Below are 24,972 nucleotides of genomic sequence, written 5' to 3'. Positions count from 1 at the left end.
AAATTCGCTTTTTTATGAATTATATTAATTTATGAGGTCAGTAATGAATGATAATCTGAGAAAACTTCAAGTAGAAAACTCAGTAAAAGTGTTGCCATTCATAAACATAGGAAAATCAACAAAAATGTGATAATTGTTAGTAGTAAACTGAGTTTTATTTGGGTCAAAATTCACAAGCCAATGCAAATCCCAAGTTGTCAAAGAAGCGATTGGCTTCCTGTTCTAAGCAATCAAACAATGATGACTTTTTTCAAGACTAGAGTATATAGTTGTGTCATCAGCAAATAGAACTTTAGAGGTAAGATTATCAGAAAGATCATAAATACGGAGAATACCTTAGATATAATACCCTAGAAGTTAAAGAAGGAGAGCAAAGGAAAAGCATTCTTATTTTAATTATAAAGATTTAACAACAAAGTATCAACTGATAGATCTAAATGTTGAAAAAATATTATATACCATATGCCTATCCAATCCTTGGACACGATCTTCCTCATCACTGCCCTCCAGAAACATGAAAGTCATAAAAATTTAAGGAGAATACTAAAAAGAGATTTTGTAGGAGTTGAGCAAGAAGTATCATCATATTTCTAGCCTCCAAAGATAAAACTTTTAAACTCTGTCAACTAAGTAAAGAACAAATCGCGATTAAAAGAAGTGAGTTACATTTACATATTTCATAATACTTTATTAAAAATTATCATTTCTCATGTGGTTTTTTGCAATTATAGAACCTTTAGCTTAAAAACAACTGTTTTAAAAACTTTTGTCGACTCAGAGTATGGTACAGATTTAGAAAAACACCATCTTCTCTAACACAAAAACTTGGATAAACTCTAAATTAAAATAGCTCTATTACAATAATGAAGGTAAACTTTTAGCAAAAGTTTTTCAAAGCTGGGAAAATTTTTAATTGTTGTAGTCAAAATAAGTTGTTTACTTTTTTTCATAGTTAACTATGAAAAAAACATAGGCATTGGTGCACCCCTAAAAATAACATAGGTATTAAAAAATAAAAACTTACTTAGATTTATTTTATTTGGTTCAAAGTTGTGTTTTTTTTAAAAAAAACTATAAAGTTTCATTTAAAGTACAATAAAATTTATTAATTAGACTAATGTTGTTCAGAGTTAGCTCGAGGCCTAGGGGAATTGAACCTAAAGGCCTATAAATGACAGTTTGAACTTTTTTTAAATATAATTACTTCACTATTGGTTTGAATCAATGTAAGCAATAGGGCCCTGGTAAAAAATTATCCCATTAAACAACCTATTAAAAATTTTGACACTCCAGGGTAGTTATCTTTTTATAAATTTTTATAAAAAAGTTTTGTCTCATTTTAAACAAAATGAGACATAAAATGAGACATACCATATCAGTGGCAAAAATGCTTATAATGAGTGAAAATCTTTAAAAAGTCTCAGTAAAAGTTAAACAGTAAGGTAGGGTTATAAAACCACTTGAAATAAACTCTTACTAGTCTATTTAATCAGATCTTTATAAACTTTAAAAAAAAATGTTTTTGTTGGTAAGTTAAGTCCTAAATTTTCAGAGTGAGAGCAATAGCTTTTGTCTCACTGTTTCCGTCCAATGCATGAAAGAACCTCACTGTTATATCAGTTAACAAGTCGCCAGTAGAAAAAGGATCAAAATCTGTAGAGAGTATGTTGTTATACTCAAGATGAGATATTATAAGTTTGTTAATAAGGGATTCAGAGACTTTACAAATAATAGTAGCAAAGCAACCTCCAGAGTTTTTAAAAAGTTAGAACCACAAATGGGATTTTAAAGGAGGTGGGTGAACCAGATTTATTAAGCACTTGTTAGACAGTTTTAAGAATGATGAAGAGACTTCGAGAAAATTTTTTTGTAAGACTCCAACATGAATATTGTCTGAACCACATGCTGTAGAAGAGTAAAGTGAGAAATATCTTTAGCAGCAAAAGTAGGATTTGAATGTCTAAAGGTTGATTAACAAGTTTTTTTAGTAAGACAAGAAGAGTGTGTTTACTAAATTTAAGAGATGAATTTAAGGAAAAGTTCTTTCCAAATAGCTCTTCCTTAACTTAGAAAAGGTAATAATATCAAACACATGTATAAGATGGAAATTTAACCTTTTTTTTGTTAATGAGAATGGACCTTAAGCCAGCAGGGTGGGTGGAACCAGAACCAAGCCATTCAATTTGATAGCAAGTCAACACTAACAATATTGGCTGAAGGCCTAAGTCAATTTTATAAAAAACAACATCAAAAAAAGCGTGAAAAGTGTCTTAGGAAGAATAATAAGAATGATAAAGAACAAAAAGAAAATCGAGTAAAGAGGTGCTAAGCGGAAGCACATAAAATAATGGTCAGAGGACATTCAAACCTGATTTCACAACAAATAGGTGAATTGATAAAAAGGTATATGCCTAGGCCAATCATGTGACTATCAGAGTCTTAAATCCTTACAAATCAAAGGATAACAGCTATGAATACTAAGACCTGAAGAAAAAATGGACTTGGAAGGCAGGGTATTTTAAGTCAGAGTTAACTTGCCTAGCAAAACGAGTGTATTAGATGATAAGTTATTAGTAGTATGGTAATCAGAATGATCTAATCCTAACCTAAGTGCAAGCTTAATGGAATTTAAAGGTAAAAAAATTTCTTGTGCAGTTTCAAAATTTTTTAAATATTTTGTAGAAATGAATTTTTATCTACAAAACAAAGTTTAAGAGTCCTAATATTAAGTAAGGTTAAAGTTTATAATAGACTGATTAACCTATTTAATATTAAGTAAGGTTAAAATTTATAATATTAAGTTAGGTTATAATTTATAATAGACTGATTAACCTATTTAAAATTAAGTTAGGTTAAAATTTATAATAGACTGATTAACCTATTTGATTAATAATTGAATTTAAACTTATTAAAAAATACCAGTTGGAGAGTCCTGTTTCAGCTCCTCTTCAACAAATTCAACGATATCATTTTCCAGTGAATGTAAACCATTTTCAAGACTGAGACTGTGATTCATTGAGTCAGCTTGATTCTGTTTCATTTTTTCAGTCAATCCATCTATCACACTATCACAGCTCAGTACTTGAGTATTAATATTTGATAAACATTGATCACATAAAGAATTATGTAAGGTTTGAAGTTCCTAAAAAACCATATTTTTGAAACAGTTAAATTTGAAAAAACAGAAGAAAATAAAATAAATTACTGATAAATAAAGTTTTTATTACTTACTATTTACATAGTGAGTAAAAAATTAATAATTTATTAAATACTTTTATAAAAAAAAAAATCACTTTATTTTAATTACAAAAATTTTAAAGGATCCATTTTACAGGATAATTATAAGATGTTCAATATATATTATTGTTCTATAAACATTTTATTATGTAATGTTAAATAAATAGTAAAATATACAAACTTAAATAAAGAAACTTAAATACATAAACTATAAAGAAACTTAAATACATAAACTATAAAGAAACTTAAATACATAAACTATAAAGAAACTTAAATACATAAACTATAAAGAAACTTAAATACATAAACTATAAAGAAACATTTTTTATTGTGTGAGATTATACTTTTATTTATATTTTTACATTTTTTTACATTTACATAACAATATAACGAAAACTATTTCAATGATTTTTTATTTTAATTATTAACTGGTATTTAAAATTATTTAGTTGAAATGATTTTCTCAGTTTTTAAAACAACATTTTTTTTAAATTAATCACTCATTTTCAAAGTAAACAGTTTTATTAACATAGTAATAAAATAATATACATTTTAAGTGTTAAATTCAATTTTAATACATAAGATAAAAATCATAAAATAAAATAGTATTATTATCGAAATATTAGGATAAAGTAAGAAACATTAGTTAAATTAGTTAAACCTTTGAGTTATAAAGTACATACATTTATATTTTTGTGATTTTCTGACATCAAATTGTCAGATAGATTTACAAGCTCTTTGTAGCTTTTTAAAGTCATATCATGATACTTGTTATTATTCTAAAAAGATAAATTATTAAAACAATATATGTAATATATATATATATATATATATATATATATATATATATATATATATATATATATATGTATATGCATATGCATATGTATATGTATATGTATATGTATATATATATATATATATATATATATATATATATATATATATATATATATATATATATATATATATATATGTATATATATATATATATATATATATATATATATATATATATATATATATAAGGGTGTTCCCACCAACCCATATATATATATATATAAGGTATTTTCCACCAACCCATCATATGATGATGTGTCACATAAAGACTTAGTAGCCAAAATATTTTCTAATTAAATTAATATTTAGAACTTGCTCAACATGTTTTAGAGTTCAAAATACACGGTTTTACCATTTTTTTTTATCAATTGTAAATACTAAATACGTATTTTATAACTTACTTATTTATGTAAAAGCATGTTTTTAGTTATTGTGTCATGTGACCTACACAAGCAGACATCTTGGTTGTAAATATTGCTAAAATTTGTGATTTTAACCAATTTTATTCCTTTTTCATAATATTTTGAACTTGGTGAACACATTGCAAGAGTACTAAAGTCAGGTAAGTTTTCTTTTCATCACAAATAATTTATGATACAATGCGTTTAACAACTATGTTTCTGTATTGGCAAATTTTCTGATTATACTTGCACATAATACTGTTTGTTGCAACATGGGCTGGGCGCCCAGTTGTAGGGTCGCTATGTACTCTGGAAAGGAGTCTACTCTGGTTTAGTTTTCATCTTTTTTGGCGACTGTTGAAAGCTTATTTGTTTTGATAAAACTAGTGGAATCTTTTAATTTGTGCATTGTCCTTACTAACTCACTCAATACTACTGTTCAATGCATTTTTTAATAAAAAAATATATTATTTTCAGATCCATTACACTGAGACTGAGTCAGGAACAGAACTCTGATGCAATGACCGCATTCAGCACATGTTCAACAAATGAAACTTTTCAAAGTTCAAAACTTCTGTCATGTGTGATGTCTCGAAGGTTTTGTTCTACAATCACACTGATGAGAACATGAGTTTGAAGGAAAGTATTGACAAATCTGTTATACTTTTGTTGCTGATATGGGGTATACTTTTGTTGCCAATATGGGAGATGGCCCAAATTCCAACAGAAGCCAGAAATCACGTGGTTGAACACATCCACAAACTGCACTCTGAATGGCAGTATCTCAAAAAGAATATCAATCAGAGTTTGGCAACAAATCTGTCTAATCAGGAGAAATTCTGGGAAAGACTAAATGATCTTTTTGATATTGTCAATCTGGATGCCATGTCAACCATAAAGATTGAAGGGGACCGATTGTTTCTACATGCTCAGCGTGATAAAGGTTGCAGAGGTAGAATAGGTGGTGTAGACAAAGCACTTGCACTGAAGGAAGAATGAGCAATAAAACGGAAAATAGCAGCTGAAAAGTATTCATCGAAAGTAAATTCAACAGGAGCGACAACATCAGTACCGATGTCACTTGTAACTGCTACATCTAGCGATGAGAATTTGTCACAGCCTTCAGATGCTGAACTTGAAGCTGATCCATCCATTTCGAAAAGCTTTAAAGACACAGACAGCAAGAGGCACTGTGGATATTATAACTCCTCAAGTTGCTGCTGCTCTTGATAGAACAAACATTTCTGACAGAAAGGCTGCCCATGTATTTTCTGCAATGGCATCTACAGAACATCTAAAGCAAGATGTGGAAGAAGTCATTAGTGTTAGCGCCTGAAGGTCTCCTAACATCGAGTTGTTTAGCCACTTCATAGATTTTTGGCCCCTTATTGACCAGAACATATTTTGTACAGCAGTTGAAGATAACACTTAAGCAAGTATGATTGCTCCTTGAAAGATGATGTTATCAAGTTTGCACGGTCTCAGCTAAATAAATTTCAACCTCGTGACGACTACTGTGAATTGCTTGAACTTTCAATTATTTTCTTGGGTGGCATACCTGAATGCGAAATACAGTTTTGTTACCCTGATGCTATTTGGATCTCTTTGGATGGTGAGGGCCATTTATTCTATAAAAATGTGGCTATTTCGCAAGCAAATGAGCCACTACACCCAGGCACCAGCTGTCAAAAGTTTAGAGGTCTTTCCTATGGTCATAAAATATGGCATCACCTGCAAGAAGTAAGTCTGTTTATCACTAAAGTATATCTGAAATACTGACTAAAAAGTCCAGCTTCAAACTGTGCTCTATGACGAGACATTGCACTGCTGTGTGCTTTATCTGAATACCCAAACACTAAAATAGCTGCCACTACAGCCTTTGAGCGCCACCTTTGGTATCTCTCTGAAGCTCTTATTGCTTTTGGTTTCTTTGATGATGCTGTAACTATAGAGGGAAAGCGCTCAATGGTAGTGGCACTTCAAGAAATTGAAGGCTCAGATGAGCCTCTAAAATGAATTCAGCCATTTCAGCATACGACTACTAAGAAACTTCACAACTTTGTTAAAAAGAAAACTAACTATTTTTTCATAATTCATGGCATATCCCAGGAATTCTTGTAGGTCAATCCCAATGAGTGGAAATCTCAACCAGAGTATCAAGAAAGCAAACCTCTTGAGCAATCTCTTAAAGTCGTCAATGAATTGGCTGAATGTGGGGTTGCGTTGATTCAAGAGTTCAACTCGAGTTCGACACAAAATGAAGAACAGAAGCAATATCTACTTCAAGTTGTCATGGACAATAGAAAAAAATTTTCGGCACCAACTAAGTCTTCAACAGTTGATGCCAAGTTACAGTTGATGGTCCATAAACGATAGGACTAAGATTACTATTGAATATTTATTTTAATCATTTAGATTTTAACTGTGAACAAAGTTTCAAATAATAATTTATTTACAACTGCCATAGGTGTGTTCTGGAGGTTCTTTATCACGATCATAGGTTTTGACACATATATTAAAAACTTTGAAAGCGTTGAACAAGTCCTAAATATTGTTACTTTCTACTAAACTCATGTAATGGAGGGTTGAAGAACACTATCCTGATACTTTCAAAACACTATAATATATATGTAAAGATGTATATGTATATATATATATATATATATATATATATATATATATATATATATATATATATATATATATATATATATATATATATATATATGTATATATATGTATACATATATACATATACATATATATATAAATATATATATATATATATATATACATATATATATATATATATATATATATATATATATATATATATATATATATATATATATAAATAGAATAGGCAACATCTAAAACTACATTACAATAAATGAAATTAAATATTTAAAAGAGACTCTTACATCTATCAAAATATTTTCAAATGAAGTCTCATTTTTTTCAAGATCCTCTAACTTGGTCTTCAGAGTATTAGCACATGTCTTTAACTTTAAAGATTAATCAAATGATTTAAATACAGCTCAAAACAATAAATTTTACCAAAAAGTGTAGAAATCAATCTGTATTATCATTTTTTTGTTATTATAAAAATGCACTTACAGCATCTATATTTTCAGTTGCATATTGAAGATTTTGATAGGCTAATGTTGTAATACCATCAACTGTAGATATAGCTGTAAGATTCATGTCTTTTAATTTGCTAAAGTTATTTGTAAAGTCTTAAAAATGCAACCAAAAAAAAATAAAATAAAAAGCAAACTAAAAAAAAAAAAAAAATTAATAACCTCGAAATATTGTTTTTAAAGTTTGATTCATTTTCTGTTTGACAAGATAGTTCTGAGCATATCTAAAAAAAAAATATTACTAAAAAACATAATTTAGTTTAATATAAAATACCTATGTTTATTATAGCTTGTTTGTTATATATTATTGTTAGAAATTATATATAAAAAAAAACAAGTTTGAGATAAGTAAAAAAAAGTTTGACAGTAAATATTTGACAATGAGATTGGCATTACATTTTATAAATCCTAACTGAAATAAAATTATTATTATAAAAAAAGCTTTAACTAATTCTTTTCTGCGTGGAGAACTGGAGTAGAATGGAGAGCTGGAGTAGAATGGAGAACTGGAGTAGAATGGAGAACTGGAGTAGAATGGAGAACTGGAGTAGAATGGAGAACTGGAGTAGAATGGAAAACTGGAGTAGAATGGAGAACTGGAGTAGAATGGAGAACTGGAGTAGAACGGAAAACTGGAGTTAGATTTTTTAATTTTTTATGGTTAAATATAAAAACCAAATAAAAGCAATAAAAATGTATCTGTCTTTTTTTATGTTATAAGAATTTAATAATAAATTTTAATTTATTAATTAATAACAAAAACAAACTATGAAGAAAAGAAGAAGTAATTAATTTCATGTAGAAATTAATAAATAGTTCTGCTTTTCTATAGGAAATTGATTACTTCTGCTCTTCAGAAAATAAAGAAAATTTTCTACAATTATTTGATTTCTACTTTTTCTCTACAGAAAATTACCATATCCAATATCCTGTAAAAAAGACAACTTTTTTACAGGATATTGATTATGGTAATTTTAAAGTATTCTAATTATATAACAAATTAAATTTAAAGTCTTTTTTATTTCAGTATTTATCTTATATTTAAACAGTTTTTTGTAGCAATATGTGAAAAAAAAAAATTAAAAAATATCATTATCTTTTTACTGATGGCGTAAGTAAGCAAATATTTTACAAATGATGTTACACTAAAATAAGGATAGATAATAATAAGTTTACATATACTTACTAAATTGGAATTGAGAAGGTATGAAAAAAACATTTTAAATTATTTTTAAAAATTATTTTTAGTAACAGTGGTTAAATCCATATAAAATAATTTGTAACTTGAATAAAAAGCTAAAACTCAGAAAGTTTTGTTTTAAATAAAAATCAGTTTTTATTTAAAACAAAACTGAACTTCAAAAAAAATTACTTCATTTTACTGTTTCATATTACAGTTCATTTATAATGCCATTGCTTTCTATTTATATTTTGCTGCTGCAAATATTATAACTTTTTTATAATTTTTTTTGCGCTGCATTTTTTTTAAGATTTTTTTTTTTTTAATTTTAATTGTTATAAAAATTAGCCATAAACATCATTAAAACATTTTTTTAAATATAATATACAATATTAAAATATTATTAGCAAAATTTTAATACTAAATTAAGTCTACCATTTGTGTGTCTTCTTGAAGTTGAGTTCGCTGTGTTTGGAATAAGTTAGAGAAATTTTTCTCCACTACATCAAGTATAGATGATTGTAAACTTTTAATAAAGCCATCTTTGAGCTCCTTAAATATAAAACTTGATGATTGATTGATGAGTTTTAAGTAAAGCTTTATAACATTTTTATAAAGGAGTATAAAGTAACCTTTTGAATTTTATCTTGATTCTGCATAGTTTTTTCTACATACGAATTGACTTTTTCAATTGCTTCTTTCTATGAGAAAAAAAAAACTAACTTCATATATATCTATCTACTTATTTACCTCTCTCTCTCTCTCTCTCTCTCTCTCTCTCTCTCTCTATATATATATATATATATATATATGTATATATATATATATATATGTATATATATATATATATATATATGTATATATATATATATATATGTATATATATATAAAATACAGCAATGATATATATATATATATATATATATATATATATATATATATATATATATATATATATATATATATATATATATATAATAAATAAAATAAAGCAATGAAAATATGTCATATTCAAAAATATATATTCAAACAAGTCAAATAAACAGATAGCTAAGAAGATAATAAAATAGTAAACAGTAAAATAAAATTAAGCAGTTCTCAGATTACATTAAAATTATATATCTTATTAATAAAAACAAATGCAATAACCTGACAACATATATGATCATCAACTGTTTGACCAAGATCTCTAAGCTCAACAGTTTGTTTTTCAATGAAACCTTTTGTTGTTTCACAAAAATGCTCTGTCTAACAGAAGATAAAACCCATTACAATAAAAAACAGCAGGGATTTAAATAAGGTTTAATTAACTATAATTATGGTGATCATTGATACCATATTATACTAAAGAGTACTGTATATATATTATATTTTTAGGTTTTGATAAAAACACTAAAAGAATAAGCGTTTAAAATAAAATTTTTCCTTTTACTCTTTTGTATTTTTGTAATGAAATATAAAGTGTAAAGTGATGGTTAAACTTTAAACCAAACTATGATTTTACACAATAATATATGTGTAATTGAAAAAAAAAAAAGTAATTTTTTCTCTTTTTAATCTCTTCAAACTATTTAACATTCCTCTTTTTAAATTTTTATTTAGCCTATCGTTACATTTACAGTGCAAATTAAAGATCAGAATCTTAAAACTTGATCTTGACTGCAAAACCAATAATCTCAACATTTTTTTAAACAATCACCATAACTATAGTGCAAACAAGACATACCATTTCATACATAAGCAAGACATACCATTTCATTAACTGAGTTTACAAGTCTTTCATCGCTTTCTTGCATTCGTAAAATACACTCATGAAACTCTTTTAAAGCATTAGTAAAAATCTCTTTATGATAATTGTTAATGGTTTGTAGTGTTTCATTCTGAAAAAATAATATAAAGGCAACATAAAAATTGCAAGAAACAAAAAAATTAAATGAAACATTATAAATTGAATAAAAAAAATACTTTGTAGGCTTCAACATTATGAGAAAATAATAGATCTTTTTGAGTACACTCTGATTTGATTTCATTCTGCTTTGTTTTTGCAACTTCAAGACACTTGTAAATCTCTTCAACAGATATGTTTATTATTTTGCTCAATTGATTGTAAGACGAGGCTTTCTCAGATTTAAAATTATCTAAATAAAATTAAATTATAATGGGTATAAATTTTAACAAAATACAAATTTATTGACTAAATAAAAAAATTTACAAAGCATAATAGTTCTTGTGGCATCATTAAAAAATTAATAGCAAGATGTTATTTAAATGTTGGTGGCAAATTACACAAGAGAAAACCTACAATTTTCAGGTTGTAACATTTTCCAGCCATTCAAATAAAGTTTTAAGGATGCTGGGCTCAATAAATCTTTTTTTTTTGACAAATAATGTTTATCTCAATATTTATTGTTGAAAAAAATCCATATCTTTTTAACATAAAATACTCTTATTTATTGTAAAATAAATATTCAATAATAAACTTAAAAACAAAAAAATGGTAAAATGCAGGACTTGTTTTTTAAACTTTTATGCAAATATCTACGTTTTGAGTTAAAAAAGTCTGCAAACTTGATGTTCATTTTTCTGTCAATTTTAAGCTAAATGTTTGCATGTTTGTTGATTTGTTGAGCCCTATAATGGTTAATATAGTTCAGCAAGTTAATCTGCTTTTATTTTTTTTTTAATTCTTAATTTTAGATTGAACAAGTGTAAACTAAGCATTAATTTTCTATTGAAAAAAAAAAAATTTTTTTTTTAATTTATGTTTACTTAAATAATTTACTTACATAAACAAAAATAGTATAGTATAAAAAAAAACATAACACATTTTAAATAAAATATAGCTTAATAAAGTATTATGTAATTATGAAATAATAAATAAAAAAGCGAAAAAAATGTTTATTCATTATTACGCTTTTGTAAAGTAAAAAAGTTTTGACATTTTAAAATAAACTTAATAAGTTTTTTAAAAAATATAAGAATGTCATTAAAATGCTAAAAAAAAACTGCGAAAAAATAAATAAATAATAAATAACAACAAAAAACTATAGAGCTTTATCAGTTTTTAAAAAGCTATTTAAATTTTTAGCTTTATATTTTCAATTAAAAACATTTAAAAAATAAAATATAAAATTTAACCTACGCAATCTATTTATTCCAAGAAGAATTTTTTAATATGCACTTATATAAAACATATATATAAAAATATGATATTTCATTTTCTTCATAGGCTTTTCTTAATATAATTGCTAGATTCAATGTTCAAGTAGTTTTAATTAGTTAATAGGCTTTTCTGTATTAGAAAGAGCGCATTCTCAAAATGTACGCAATCATTGGCAAAAGATCTATCAAGCAAGTTAAAACTTTTTAACTTTTGGAATTTAACTATTATATATTAGTTTAGAAATATTACATAAAGAATCATATTAAGATAAATAATCACCATTAAGATCGTATTATAATTGGAGCAAGTAATTTATATATAACATTTTTATTAGATATTAAGTAAAAAGGATCACTCCTTTTAATTTTTTAAATCGTTTACATTTTGTTTGTTTTGGATTTTCTTTTAGCTTAATTTTTTTTAAGCAGTTTTGTTTTTTTTGGGCTTTTTTTATGTTATTATTATTTTTGCAGCAAAAAAGTTATAATAATGCTATTTCTATAAAACTGATTATTACTACTCTGGATGCTCTATATTATTTTTGTTCTTTTTTAGAAAATTTAGAAAAATAAATTAAAATTTTGAGCCAACACTGACATGTTATTGTATGTGAAGGTTATATTTTGTTATGAGGATTATAGTTTTTATGAAAAAAAATATAAAGGTAAATAATATTGATTGTATATATATTTACATTTTGTTTACTTTTAATTTTTTCAAGTTTTCTCACGCCATTTTTAAAATTTTTGTTTTCACAATTCAAGTTATATTTATTGTTTGCATATATGCTTTTTTGATAAATATGTGTATGTGGTAAAATGTGCTTTTTAACTGTTTTATGAGAGTGTTTTTATAATAGTGTAAATGTTTTTTTATTGTTTGTGTATGTGGTAATATGTGTTATATAACTGTTTTATAAATGTGCAATAATTGAAACCATAATGTACCAACAACTATTTTCTAAAAGCTAACATGAAATAACAATATTTAACAACTGCTACTCTGGAAAAATAACAGCTAATTTCTACATATCAGGTACATTAATTTTTATTTTTCATATAATGTTTTTCTTTGTATTTACTTATTTATTACATTTTTACATATCGGATTTATCATATAGAAGAACAAAATATTGTTAATTTTTATGTATTTTTTAAAAACATCTACTAATAATTAGTCTAGTCAACATTCAAAGTTCAATGTTGCATTTTAAAGTGGTTTCTAGGTTTTTCTAAATGTATTTTTAATTATTCGTATGATTTTACAAGCAATGTCTGCAAGCAAATTTAAGCTGATAATATTTTCTTAGCTTTTAAAGAGAAATAATGTTGTTCTATATTTAATTTAATTTGTTTACATATAGTAGTTTTAATAAATAAATGTTTGTTCTAGGTTTTTTATTTATCTGTTTTAAGATTCTTAAGAACTAAGCAACTTAGCTAAGCAAGTTTTGTTTTATACTTTAGTGCAATTGAAAAAAGCTGAAAGCTATTTTTTAGAGCAATTGGAATGAGCTGAAGTGTTTTTCAATTTGCTTTATTGTTTTTTTTTTTATTAGAAGGGTTAATAATAACAATTTTTAGACAGTAGAACTGGTAATGATTTGAGTAAGTTTACTACATTGTTTTATTTTATATTGGGTTTATTTTTTAATAGATATATTTTATAGTATATTTTATGTATTTAACAAAAAGAAAGAAAACTGACTGTAATTTGTTGACATGTAAGTTTATATACATAAATGTGCCTATATACTAGTATATTTTATATTTCTCTGTATTTGAATATTTTCTCTTAGAAAATATTCATATACACATAGTCTTGAATTTTTTTTATTTAGAGTAAAATATACTGTTATTGTTTCATTTTTTATACTTTTTGATAGTTTATTGTAGTCTGAATTCTTTGTTAAATTAAAAATTATTGATGTAAATAAATATTGTTTTACATTTTTGGTAAATAATATATATATATATATATATATATAAACTTAAAAAAAGATATGGATTTCAATTAATCTTAAGTTATAATATAGTTTTTGATTAAAAAAATCACAATTCGTAAGATTCTTTTACATCAACTTTCTATCCAGTTGTGACAATAGTAATATCACTGGTAATATGTTTAATGATAATAGTAAAACTGAAATGAATAATATTATTTGTTGTTGGAATGTAAGGAATGCTGCTTGTTGAGCAGAAAACTTGTCAGAATTCAGTGTCAAGCAGTGTTAATGTCTGTTAATTTGATTTTACTTTAGACACTTTAGAACAGTGCTAAGCATGAATTTAAATATTTATAGTAACAATTAATAACAGTTTTAAATTCAAATGATTTTAAATTTATTTATAAATTTGAATATAATTATGCTCTTTTTTTTACCTTTGTCATCATTTGATTAGCTTGCTTACAGTTGAAACATGGTTTTAGTTTTGTAAATTTAATGATGTAAAATTTACTCTATTAATCATTAGTCAACAGTTAGAAAGAAGCTGGAACTTTACATAACAAAGGTAAAAATAGTTTTGTTTACTGGTAACATATTAAAACCATTTACTATTATTTATTGCATGTCTTTTTTCGAATTTTTATTATGCTGTATTGGAAACACTTTCTTTTTCTCCCTCTCTCTTTGATGAGAGTTAAACAAGAATTTGTACAGGAAGCATTAATAAAACTTATGTAATTACTGAGCTCTTGCGTATTTCTTAATACCACAATTGAATTGACATGGTCATGTATAAGAAATATTTTACAAGTTGCTTGCTATTTTATGATATAATTGTTTAACTATAATTGTTCCTCAATTGTTCAAATATTGTAATAAATAAATTCTTTTTAGTTCAAGTAATTTAGTTAATAAAATATCTAATCAATTTGTGGTGTTATTTGCCCATGTTATTACATTGTGTTGTCTAGCCTTTTTATAATCTTTTCTTTTTTAATTATTCTGAAGACACAGTAATGACTGTAAGGTATGCTTACAAATATCTAATGCTATGTGCTATTGTTACTGTGTTTTGTGTTGATAGAGCTAGGCTGTTAATGCTATTTTTTTATTCTATATATTTTCTGTTATATTATTATCCTAATTCTACTAACAATAAAATGCAAATAATACTTTTGTAATTGAAAACAGTCTTCTTTTTTTTTGGTTTCTTTTTTAGATATTGACAGGCTTTACTTAACTTTTCTTTTCTGGTACCTGCTGCACTTTAACAGATTTTAAAAAGAACTGAACTGATGTTAAACTAGCCTTTTTATATCAGTAACTATAAGCAATGACATTGCTGATAGGGAACCAAATTTAAAATATTATTTACAGATAAATTTGTATTTAAATTTGTTTTTTTAGATAATATATCGAGTTATTAATGTATTTTTATTGTTATTAATGATTTTATTACTAATAACCCATATTACAGGTTGCTTACTGCTAGTTTATCTAGATATCAAAAAAGCCTGCAAAAATGCTGATTTGTGAGGCTGTTAAAGATTTAATTTTTTATGAGTGCTTGTGCACTCATTTAAATCTAAAAAAAATGGTTTCAAAGTAAATTAGTACATAAGCTGCATTCACTGCTCGTGCACTCATTTATTTCTGCTGAGGCACATATATATATATATATATATATATATATATATATATATATATATATATATATATATATATATATATATATATATATATATATATATATATATCAGGCTGTTACAGGAAGAATGTGCAGTCCCACACCTTGTTTGTTCATGCATAAAATAATTTTTTTAGACAACTTGACCACATGTTTCGGCAATTTAGGTGTTTTAAAGAAAAAATCATAAAATAAATTACAAAAATTTTAAAGGAAATTTTATTAAAATTGAAAACTAAAAAAAAAAACTCATTTAAAAATCATTTAAAAGCTTTAAAAAAGCTACTAGAAAAGATCAAAGTTTCAAAGTTACGTATTCTAAACATAATTATAAATTCTAAACATAATTATAAAAAAGATTAATTATTATTATTTTTTATTACTATGAAGAAACGTTTATTAAAAAGAGTTAAAGTTTCTTTGTAAAGAAAAAACTTCATTTACTAAACAAAGAAGAAAATGATTTTAAAGAAAAAATTGACAATGCTATTAATTTAATAAATTTGTTAAAATGTTAACAAGCTTGTATTTTGTTGGAAAAAAATACATATTTATATAAATAAAAAAGTATATATATATAATACTCTTTGATAATTTAAATAAAATGTGCTCATTATAAACAATCATTAGAAGTAATTTGTTATTAATAGCATTTCGCATAATATATATGAAAACGGGTGACAGGAATAGTGTCGAAAAACGAACTTCAGAATAGTGTTGAAATGCAAATGAATTTAATGAATAGTGTTGAAAATAAAAAAAAGGAATGGTGTTGCAAATGAATTTATTGAATAGTGTTGAAAACAAAAAAAAAGGTATGGTGTCGAAAACAAAAAAAAAGGAATGGTGTCGAAAACAAAAAAAAAGGAATGGTGTCGAAAACAAAAAAAAAGGAATGGTGTCAAAAACAAAAAAAAAGGAATGGCAGCAGCAGGTTATAAGATAGTTGGGGTATGTACCGAAGCCCCCGGCAGCAGGCAATTACCAGACATGTTATCTAAACACACATTTATAGTTATTATTTTTTTATTTTTGTTACTATTCATTAAACTTCTTTAGGACATTATTACTTTTAGGAAAATTTGCGAAACTATTCCTTAATCTGTTATTGGACAATCAATAATGCTACAATTTGCGACACTATTCTTTATTTACATTTTCGACAATTAAATTTGCGACAATAAAAATTTTGTGACACTATTCTGCCATTCCACAGTGGGCCAGAATGCACTTTTACTGGACAAAATTCATAACTAATTTAATATTAGAGCTATATTCACTAAAATTAGTATGAGTACTAATATGATGTCTGCGCTTTTTATGAAGGTAATATTTTTTTATTTCGTTGCTATGGATACCTTTATTTTGCTTAGCAACAACCTACTTTTGTTATCTGCAGATATTTTATAAGTGCTATATTCACTAAATTTGGCATGAGTACCAATATGAGATCACACTTCTTTCAAAAGTGATAATTTTTTAAATTTAGTTGTTATGGATACTTATATTGCTTAGTTACTGGATACTTTCCTTAGTTACAAAGTGGTAAATTGATATTTGAATATCTTATCGGATTTTTGACCCACCTATATTGAATAAAAATTGAGTATTTAGGTAAATAATGTTTTAGGAATAATAAAAGCAAAAAATAGTGCAAGAAAACGTTATCAATTTTAAATTACATCAAAAAATTATAAAACAATAATATCGTTTGAAGATTGTTTAAGTAATTGTAAAACATCTGAAGGAAATGCTTTATGATTTGTTTGGTGTAATGTTGATTTACGCAATGATGAAATAACAGGATCACTGGAAACTAGGAGTCTATTGATAAGATCAGTATTTGTTGCTTTTCTGGATGTTTTTCGGCTGAAATTTTCGCGATAAGATTTAAAGTCTTTATTTCTAGCCTCTTGAGCTTCCTCTGACATAAGTCCGATGGGTAATGTAAGGCTTTTAATTATGTCATGTCCATGTATCAATACTTTGTGAACTGATTGAGCCATGTAATACCATGGATAAAGGGACACATATAATCTAAAAGTGTCAAAACAATAATCCTTGAGCTTTAAGCAGTCTATTTCATATCCTGAAGAGAGCGTTACCAAGATAATGTTAAATCTGAATATAAGGTTTTGGTCAATACCCAGAATTTCAGCTATTTGTTCATATGCTGCAAAAGCACGCCTTGAGGTATTGCCATCATTACTTGTTCCAGAACCACCACTTTTATGGAAATCAACAAGTCCCATTTTGTTCATAAAATCAGTCTGAATCTTTTGTTTAGCTACAGATGCCTTTTCTTTGTGTTCTTTAGATCTTGCTTGCCACTTTCTTGTTTCTTTTTTATATGCAATGTGCAATAACATCTCAAAAAATCGAATCCATGCATGAAGACTGGAAAGACAATATTTGAACTCTCTGTTAGTATAATCTATATTAAGGATATCAAGACTATTCATGGAGAGACACCACACACTGAACAGCATTGGTATGAGTTATTTTTTTCAGATAATATTGTTTGAACCTTCCCATCAATCATTGTAAGTTCAATAATACAATTCACTTCAATAGAAGATCCGCAAACCTCTAATAAAATCATACCCAAGCTTTCTATCTCACTTTTAATGTACTGATCTTCTTCAATCACAGATTCCTTGGATTCCATTTTGTATGCAAATCTTATGGGTCTACAATAGGCTGTGGAGGACGACTTTTGATTTCTCCAAATAGGCACCTTTTCGTTGCTGTTGTTAAATCCAGTCAAATCCAATGGGACAAGACAAGTAATAAATAATGATTCTTCACGCTTTAAATCTCTGTTAATGTCGGGTTCTGATAAAACTTGTTTATAAATGCTTTGGCCAGCCTTACACGTTAGTGTCATTGTTTTTATTGCTTTGTCGTTCCATATCAAGTGCCTTAGCACAGGTTCCTGAGCTGCACAGATTCTTTGCAAAGTATGAGTCATTTAATCTTTTAAAGGAACTGAAGCTGAATAGTCCTCCACTGTTATGTTTGCAGGATAACATTTCAATTTTGCATCTCTGACATCATTGTAAGCGGGGTAGATGTTATATTCTTTCTCCAAGGCTCCGCTTCTAATCAATTGATAGGAAGCTTTTGTCAGACTTGCATCAATTATTAAAGCCAGTGCTTCGTCTGCTGAATATTTAGTTGCTTTATCTGTATTTGATATATTTAAAACATTCTTGGCAGCAATAACAACAGATTCATCTCTAAATTTTTTATTAGCAGCAAAAAATAATTCATTGGATGAATGAGATTCAATTAAACAAGATACACGCCGTTTTTTAGTTTTATTAGAACTATTATCAAATGCAACTGGTTTTCGACCACGTCTACTTGCAGTTGGTTCATTGTCTTTTTTTCTGACAATTAAATATTCATTAAGCCAGTTCACAAACTTCTTTTCAAAATTACAGTATACAGTATAGTTTGCAGATTTCCACTTTTTTTTATACAAGTAAACAAATCGTTGAACTGCATGTCTAAAATCAACGTCTTTAAAATCAGCAAATTTTGGCTGAATAAATTTTAATATATCTTCAGTAATATTTTGTTTTGAAATACTAAGATTGTTTTTTTGAAGAAAATTATGAATGTCTAAGTTTAACAAAACCACATCTAAATAATTATTGTAACAAGTATTTTGTATTTAAAAGTAAAATGTTATAATATATATGCCACCTGGACTACTAATACTTGTTAGTAATTAAGTTACTACAAGTGTTAGTAATTAAAATTAAAAGTAAATAAATTACTGTCAGTGTTAGTAATTAAATTACTAACAACTACCGAAAATATGTTGTTGCTATGTTATGCAAAGTAAGGTATCCATAGTAACCAAAAAAAGTTAACCTCATAAGAATTCTGAATCTCATTTTAATACATACCCCCAATATTGTGTATTTAGCGCAAGTAAAATACTGTTAAAACAACGTTAATGTAAAAATGAGTTGTTGCTATGCAAAATTTAGTACCATAGCAACCAAGTTAAAACATACATAAAATCTGAACGGGGATTTAAGGGGACGAGCAATCAATTAAAACTCGATTGAAGCATCATATAGCTCAAATAAATATAAGACAACACATGGCAAATTGTGGTAATTATTAGTTATTGTGCGGCAAAAAATAAGTTTCTTAAGAAATTTTTTTTTTTAATCTGTGATTTTCAAAGTATAACTGAGATAACATGCTATGACAAATTTATTTCACACATTGGTTTTTCTTATCTCTAAATACTCTAGAATAACATGTACTAATTTTTTGTTTCAAAAACGTAGATGTAATTGAAATATAACACAACGTTGATGTCACCGTTAATTACTTATTTATAAATTTTTTTTTTTTTAATTTTATCTCAATATTCAAATGCTTAGAGTCCTGGTAACTAAGGGATTTAATATAAATAAATTATCAATAGATTTCTCCTGATATATGTAGATACTAAAATTAAATAGGTTTTCAAGATTAGACAACTAAAATTTTTCCCATTTTGTCCACCTACTGGCCCACTGTGCATTCCATGAAAACATTAAATTAAAAGTTATTTTGAAATATCGAAGTTATTTATCATAAAAAATACTTTTTAAACAAAAAATAAGTTAAATTATATGTAATTTTCTTTGATAATTTAAATCAATATTTTGATAAAACAATAAACATTGATTGTTACTTAATTTATAAGAGTTTTGCATAATATAAAATTGTTAGAAAAAATCAAAGTTTTGAAGTTGTTTATTAATATATATATATATATATATATATATATATATATATATATATATATATATATATATATATTTATATATATATATTTATATATATATATATTTATATATATATATTTATATATATATATATATATATATATATATATATATATATATATATATATATACACATAATATATATATATATATTGTATATAATGTAAACTATAAATATTTAAAATAATTTCCTTTTAGATTTTGAGTTTTATTTTTATTTTTTTAGTTTACCAAGTTTTTTTTTTTAATTTTCTCTTTAGTTAATTGTTATACATTTTTTTTATGTTTAGTTTAACTTAATTTTTTTCTGCAAACTTCAAAACATGCAAACAAGTGTAGTCAAATGTCTTGAGAAAATATTTGAAGCATGGACATACAAGAAGCAGGAATGCACATGCTTCCTGTAACAACCTGATATATATACAGGGCTCCATTTAACGGTCGGACATTGTCCGGCTAAAACCTCAGATTGTCTGATTAATTTACAAAGTAATCAGACATTTTAACTGACAGGAATTCAATTCTACAAAATATTACTTGGACAGGAATGGCGTGCAATCGAACGCTATTGCTGAGCAAGCAAATGATTTTTTTGGCTACAACTTGACCACGACTGTTTAGATGTTTTGATGATTTAAACATTTCAGAAATGCGCTGAAAAAAGAAACTTTAGGCTCAACTTAAACTAAGAAAAAAAAAAAATATAAAAACTAAAAGAACAAGCAAAACAATTCCTTACAAAAAAAATAATAAATTAGCTTTAAAATAAAATTAAAAAAACTCAAAATTAAAATTACTTTTTGTTACATTTTTAATTGTTTTTAAAAAAAATTATTATAAAACTTATCTTTTAAAACGTTTAATAAAAGTTATGCAAAACGCTTTTACAAATTACTTCTATTGATTGTTCAATAAATGAACAAATTATAAAAAATTAGTACATAATACATTTAAAATAAAATGTACATAATGTGTTTATTTTAAACAATAATTATAATTAATTTTTGATTTTATTTAAAGCCTTCGTGTAAAATAAATACTTTAAAAAAGATCAATGATTTATAGTTATTCCTAATGTAATGATGTTTTTTATCGCGTTTAAATTGTTAAACATCAAAACAGCAGTTTTGATTGTACAGAAAAAAATAAAATAAGCGTTGTCAGCTGCAGCGTGAAAATTTAAGTCTATCTTAAAAAACATACAATATTAAATTGAAACTATTTTATTAAAAAACAAAAACCTGCAATGAAATAATAAAAACAATAATATTTCGATTGAATAACTAGATTCCATAAAACCATTCAAATTATATTTTAAAAATTTGATCGGACACTGTCCGATCTAGTGTTGTCACGGTACCAAAATTACAGTACTCGATACCGATACCAGTGAAAATCCACGGTTCTCGGTACCAATTTCGGTACCAAACCAAAGTTTAATTTAGACTAAATTTGCCAATAAAAATTCACGATTCTTTGTATCAAAGCAAAACACAAAAACATGCTAGCTGAAAAACACACTATTTTTATAAATAAAGTTAAACAAAATATGCCATAACTGAACAACAAGTTGTAAATTAAAATATTATTATACATGTAAAAAAACAAAACAACAACGGCATAATTTAAGTATTTCAAGCCAAGGATTGTAAACGTTTGAATAATTAAATAACTAGATAAATAACAACATTTTTCACCCAAATCAATACTGGTCTACACAGTTATTCCTTAAGTTACTTTCTTTGCCATTTCCAGGTTTTCAGATAGAAACACTAACATATCAACATGTTCCTGACTCAGTCTTGAGCGTCTTGGGCTAACAATGTACCCTGCAGTATTGAACACTCTTTCAGATGAACAGCTAGATGCAGCAATGCAAAGGTACTTCCTGGCAAACTCTGATAGTTGAGGTAGAGTACCCATATTTGTTTTCCACCAGATAAGTGGATCATCTCCTCAGCACTGACCTCAGGCATCTGATCGTACACCAAGAATTCACCATTTATCTCGTCACTTGCAGAAAGAGGTGCATGACTTGAGGATGCTGGCTCTCCTTTTTCTTTCTTTTCCCCTTGTATGGTGAAAAGCAGAAACTTTAGGTCATTTTTGGATTTTTTTGATGGCCTGACTTCTTTACTTGACAATCCTCTAGACACCCGAGATGCAATTCCTTCTTTTTCATTGCCCATTTTTTCACCTCATCCAGGAGACTTTGCTTCACATCATCCTTTAGAGAGACAAAGCTGTTCTTAAATCGTGGATCAAGGCAGGTTGCAGTGTTCAAAAGAAACCGTAGCTGCAGGTCATCATAGCGATGCTGAAGACAGGGTGGTATGTTTTTCCCCGCTAAGTGCATCAGTAAAGGGACTGAGTGGCTTAAGAACTACTTTAACAGTTTCTAAAACTGTAATATCTGAGTCTTTTGGCATCAGATGCCATTTTTTCCTGTCTTCAGCCAGGACAGTACAGACAACCTGCTGCTGCTCCAAGAAACGTTCCAACATATCGTATGAAGAATTCCAGCGAGTGGGTTCATCATGAATGAGTTTGTGGTCTGGAGAGGACAGATCTTTCTGTTTCTTGGTCAGCTGGCGTGAAAGTTTTGGGGATCTTGTAAAGGCAGAAATAGTTTTTTGAAGCCTTGACAGCACTGCAGACACCCTGTTTATGTCTAATGCCTTATTTACAGCAAGGTGGAGATTGCGTCCAAAACAAGGAATCCAGGTGTAGTTCTCAAAGGCTTTTTTGTTATTTGTGGCATTGTCTGTTGTGATGCCTGACATTCTTGCAATGTCCAACTTCCAGTCTTCAAGTTTTTCTTCAAAGGCCTCCTTCAAACTTTCAGCAGTGTGGTCTGTGTTGAGACCACAACAGCCAAGACACCAGGATTGCAATTCCCATGATTTAGTAATGTACTGCAGAGTTAAAGACATGAAAGTGTCTGCAGTTCTACTTGTCCAAAGATCTGTTGTGCAGCTGTAAAATGATTTGTCTCTGAGATGCTGGATTATGAGGTCTCTGGTGTCATTGTACATGCGGGGAATCTCAGTGTACATAAAAAAGTTTTGACTTGGAAGCTGCTATTTTGGGTTGAAATGATGGAGCATTTGTTGGAATCCACATTTTTGAACTGTATAAATAGGCACTTTATCAAAACATATGAATTCAGCAACAGCTAGGTTCAGCTTTCTTGCCTCAGGTGAGTTTTTGTCATATTTTTTAAGCTTCTGTAACTGTTACCTGTTTATGAATTTGCGGGGGTGTTCCATGGTCTTCCTCAGCTTGCAGCTGTAAAAGGAAAATATAATAAATATACTTTATAAGTATAGAAGTCAAAAATGGGCTGAGTCTGAACATATGAAACATTAGTTTTTCTCTAAATAACAAACCTCAGCTTTTATAATAGCCTATATAATAGCCTATATAAAGCCTATGTAAACAATTTTAATTAATAATTAGTACTTGTAAAAAGATTACATATTTTAAATTTTGTTAAAGAATACTTTTTGTATAAAATTGTTTAATCCTTTACACGGTAGGTAATTACATAATTTCTATTAGTAGCACCATGGAATTAAAAAAGTAAAGGATTAGAAGGATTTTCCCAATAATTAAATATAATATATGTAGTTTTATTTATTTTATAAGTATGTATTTTTTATAATAAATTTAAAACTATTTCTATAACTAATTTTATTTCCATTTTTATAATGCGATAAAAACCTTTAATACTTTAATCGAAAAAAACTATACATAAAACTTTATTTGCTAAAGCGTTTTCTTCGATAAATATTTTTTATTTTTTTGGAATTTTTTTATTTATTTTTTTTAAGAAGGAAAGAATCAGCAAAAATATATATTTATATTATCTTTTACTAAATTATAATTTTTTTTATTAATTTAAATCGTTTAGAACTATTTTTAATATTAATTTTATTAACAACAAATTTATTCAAAACATTGAACGTTGATCAAAACTTTTAATGCTTAAACGTTTTAATTAGAAGTCACTTAAAAAGTTACATTTCGCTTTTGAAGTCACCGATTTTATTTTCTCTGTAAAGTCATTCTATTAAAGACGTCAAAATCTTTTTTACAAAAGACTTTTTACAAATAACTTTTTTACAAACGACTTTTTACAAACAACTTTTTATGAGTGACTTTTTAAAAACAACTTTTTACAAACGACTTTTTACAAACTACTTTTTATAAGAAATACTTATTAAAAGAAAAGTCTTAACAATAGGTTGTAAAAAACGTAAAAAAAGTATATATTTTTTAAATTTAATTTTTAAGCTTATTATTGTTATTTTAATCTTTCTGTAAGACTTATTTTTGGCTGTTTATTTCTATCCGACTGGTTCAGACATTCAAATTAAAATATGATATATAATTCATAACAGAAGCTCTATATCTGAAATTAGTTTGAAACTTACCTGCTTGAACTCTTTCATCAGATCCGGGTGTCGGTCTTTGAGGTGTTTTATTAAGTTCAATGTGTTTCCTCCTTTTGAGTGAAAACTTCGGCGACATCGTATGCAAATGGGTTTTTGATTATCAATGATATTCCCCTTGTCATC

The 24,972-nt window shown here is 26.5% G+C and overlaps 1 protein-coding gene across 1 annotated transcript in view; it reads right to left on the bottom strand.

Annotated features, from left to right (window-relative positions):
* LOC100212075 (kinesin-like protein KIF11-B) overlaps positions 1–24,972 on the bottom strand; it is a 49,606-nt gene that overhangs the window by 5,531 nt on the left and 19,103 nt on the right. Inside the window, exons 11-20 of the mRNA XM_065793233.1 lie at positions 10,764–10,936; positions 10,550–10,678; positions 9,948–10,046; positions 9,431–9,499; positions 9,234–9,350; positions 7,781–7,842; positions 7,596–7,695; positions 7,400–7,483; positions 3,921–4,016; positions 2,920–3,142 (exon numbers count right to left, since the gene is read on the bottom strand). Coding sequence (XP_065649305.1) covers positions 2,920–3,142; positions 3,921–4,016; positions 7,400–7,483; positions 7,596–7,695; positions 7,781–7,842; positions 9,234–9,350; positions 9,431–9,499; positions 9,948–10,046; positions 10,550–10,678; positions 10,764–10,936 — 1,152 coding nt within the window. The remainder of the gene's footprint in view (positions 1–2,919; positions 3,143–3,920; positions 4,017–7,399; positions 7,484–7,595; positions 7,696–7,780; positions 7,843–9,233; positions 9,351–9,430; positions 9,500–9,947; positions 10,047–10,549; positions 10,679–10,763; positions 10,937–24,972) is intronic.

The sequence above is a fragment of the Hydra vulgaris genome, chromosome 03 (genome assembly GCF_038396675.1).
Source record: "Hydra vulgaris chromosome 03, alternate assembly HydraT2T_AEP".
Taxonomy (NCBI): Eukaryota; Metazoa; Cnidaria; class Hydrozoa; order Anthoathecata; family Hydridae; genus Hydra; species Hydra vulgaris.
This window is presented reverse-complemented; position numbering and strand designations above follow the sequence as displayed.